The 2,966-nt window shown below is 40.1% G+C and overlaps 1 protein-coding gene across 8 annotated transcripts in view; it reads right to left on the reverse strand.

Moving 5' to 3' along the window:
• numb (NUMB endocytic adaptor protein) overlaps nucleotides 1–2,966 on the reverse strand; it is a 70,197-nt gene that overhangs the window by 22,858 nt on the left and 44,373 nt on the right. For 5 of the 8 annotated variants that reach the window (XM_015039794.1, XM_015039790.1, XM_015039789.1 and 2 more), the window contains exon 1: nucleotides 2,815–2,957. The exons of the other annotated variants lie outside the window; for them this stretch is intronic. In XM_015039794.1, the coding sequence (XP_014895280.1) occupies nucleotides 2,815–2,940 (126 nt within the window). In that variant the 5' untranslated portion in view covers nucleotides 2,941–2,957. Of the gene's footprint in view, nucleotides 1–2,814; nucleotides 2,958–2,966 lie in introns of those variants that run through there. 8 annotated transcript variants of the gene reach the window in all.

The raw sequence follows: 2,966 nt of genomic DNA on the forward strand, positions 1-2,966 counted from the left end.
TTTGAGCCTTTTTTCATTCAGTGTCAGCAACAGAAAGAATAAAAGGCAGGAAAAGATGATAAAGTCGATAATTAAAATGAGGTCGATAGGTTTAATTTATCGTGCGATTAATTGATTTATTGTTTATCGTGACAGGCCTACTTGAGGTTTTTAAAAATATTAAATGGCGTAAGCAGAATTTTCTCGGGCTTTCTTCAGATTTCACCAACTCAGATTTAAAGGGGCAGCATTATGCGTTTTCCAGCCACAGTTACTTGATTTAGCACAATCAACTAACTATGTTATCTTCACTTGTTATAAAAATGCTGTATTCATCAAATATAACTAAAAACACATTTTGACTTCCTAATTTAAAGCCTTGAAATTAGGTCTCTGCCTCTTTAAGAAGCTCCTGCTCTTTCTGACACTCCACCTTTAGGAAATCATTACAGCACGGCTCGTCTTCTAACTCTTTAACACTGTTTTTAACAGTGTTGCACTAGTAGATGAGCTCAGCAAATGCATGGTTCCATCAAGTGTTTGCTAATTGCTGCTGGCTAGTCTGAAGGGGTGAGGGGGAGGCTGCTTTGTGAGGCGGAAGCTTGGAAATTGCAACTTTGAGGAGCTTCGTTCTTGAAGGCGGCACTAGGTCCACCCAGGTGCTTTGCACAGCTGAATGGTTGCCATGGAGATGCCTGACAGAATCAAAGCAACATTCCAGGTATGTTTTTGATGAGGAAATAACATTATAGCAGGATGTAAAGCTCAAAAAAGTTTAATTTACATAATTCTGCGCTTTTAAGACTTTTTTTAAGACCATAATCTTCTGTCCTGGCAGAAATGCACAAAAGATAAAAAATTGGCAATATATTTGCACTTTCCCATGATGGATGTAAAAAAGCTAGCAAGCTAGAGAGGGTACTTTACTAGCTAGTTACTGGTAGCCTCAACTGTCTCGAGTCTCAGAATGTAATGAAGCAGAAAAGCCCCAAGGAGAAACAAAAATTGAGACTAAATGGAATTTAAAGACCTGTGATTAATGTCTATAAGTCCAACATGCATTTTATCAAGTGAATTTGAGACATGCTTGAATTTAAGACTTTTTAAGGATGTGTGGACACTCTGGTTTTACATGTTTCACAGAACGCTGCTGCAAATTACTCTGCCAATTTGATTTTACCATGATTCCACCGACACCTTAAAAAGGCCCATAAAGAATGGAGCACAGTGCCTTATAGAAGTACTTGTACTTTATTTTGTTAAAATCACCAGCTTTAACACAAATTTCAGGGGTTTTATGAAACAGACCGACTTGAAAGAAGTTCAAATTTGTTAAGAATAAAGGTAAACATACTTTTAACCATTTTACTAATACAGTTCTTAAAAAAGTGGAATGAATTTGTCTCCGTAATTCTTTATCCCTAAATAAAATTACATGCAGGCGTCCATCCTCTCCTGTTCTCGGTGTGCTACACGACGCTGCAGTCGGTGATAATCTCACAGCAACACCTTACACACAACTCGCCTCGTTCTGAGGCACCTAGAGAGGGAGTCTGGAAACAGGAAGGGGAGGAGGGACACAGAGGAGCAGCATGGTAGGTTGCATTGTCCCATAATGAGAGGAAGAGCAGAGGAAAGGAAATGTTCTTATTTAATCTTTTCTATTTATGTAAGCGTCTCAACTAAACCAGAAAATGTTATCACTGCACTGTGTAATGTCTGTTCAAGACTGTTAACAACTGAAAACGATCCACAAATCAAACAAGGATTGGGTGTTGAGATGCGTTCTATGACTTGTGATGATGTTGCAATTATTTTTTGTTTTCTGTTGGATTTAAAAATATAACCTTTATCAAAGGACCTGCAAACATTTTCTGTGTTCAACCAAGTAAAACTGCAAACATCGGCCTGGAGAAGTGCCACTGATGCATCACCAATTGCTCATAAATAAATCCTGCTTCAACTATTTTGTGGGAAACATTGATTACTTGATTTTAAAGCTGAAAATATACCTGGAATTCTGTGGCTGCTGAAGCTGGATTTAATTACCACGATTTTGCTGAACCGCAAAAAAAAAAAAAAAAAAAAAAAGGAACCGACTCAGCATGTCTGATTTAAACAATCTAAATGCAAATTTGCAGTTAGACAAATCTCTACATTGTTTTACTGTAACCCTAGTGCCTTAGATTTCATCATTAATTCAACCCTGTTGTAAATTAGGGAGATTTCCATCAAATAAAGAACTACAAAGTCAGTTATGTGAAAAAAAAAAAAAAAAAAAAAAACTTCCCTCTCACTAAACCCAGGTCTTCAGTTCTCCCTTTTCTTGGAATGAGGTGACCATTTGGCCCCATGTGATGAGAGGAAGCGTACCGTTGCACTTCTGTTTGCAAAAGTGGAAGACTGTTTCCAAAATAAGTCCAACTCTCCACTTCATCAATTGCAGGAGAGCAGGTCAGAGTGCTGCTACATGGACAAGCCCCTTTATCGCACAGACCAGCCATCTGCTATTGGCAATGCTGATCAACTGTAACTTTTCATGTCATAGTGTACCTTTATTCAAGTTATGGTGGAAAGCTGTCGAGATCAGGAAGCGTTGTGTTTATCTTTAACGGAACTGTAACCTAGATTAAAGTTGCGCTCACATCCTCTGAGAGCTTTTGATTAATTGCAGCGGAGTCTGACGCCGAGGAGAAGTTCTGAGGTTCGGTTGTTTTGCAGTTTAAGGTCAGCGCCGCGTCCAGTCAAGTAGTGTTTGTAAAATGAGTGATTTCAGGTGCGTTTGTATCCCGGCTACAAAACGGGGGAGAGTAATGGGGGAAGGAGGAGAGTCACCTTGACTGCGAAGCTGCATCTGCCACTGCGGACCGCCTCCTCGTCCGTCTGCCACTGGTGCGGCCGGCTCGACTCCGGCACGTAGATGTCTTTCTTGCGCCGGAAGCTCTGCCGTAGCTTATTCATCGCGGAGCTCCCTGCGAAGGGCAGAA

Source organism: Poecilia latipinna, unplaced genomic scaffold (assembly GCF_001443285.1).
Source record: "Poecilia latipinna isolate Pla-1442-1.1 unplaced genomic scaffold, P_latipinna-1.0 Scaffold484, whole genome shotgun sequence".
Classification (NCBI taxonomy): Eukaryota; Metazoa; Chordata; class Actinopteri; order Cyprinodontiformes; family Poeciliidae; genus Poecilia; species Poecilia latipinna.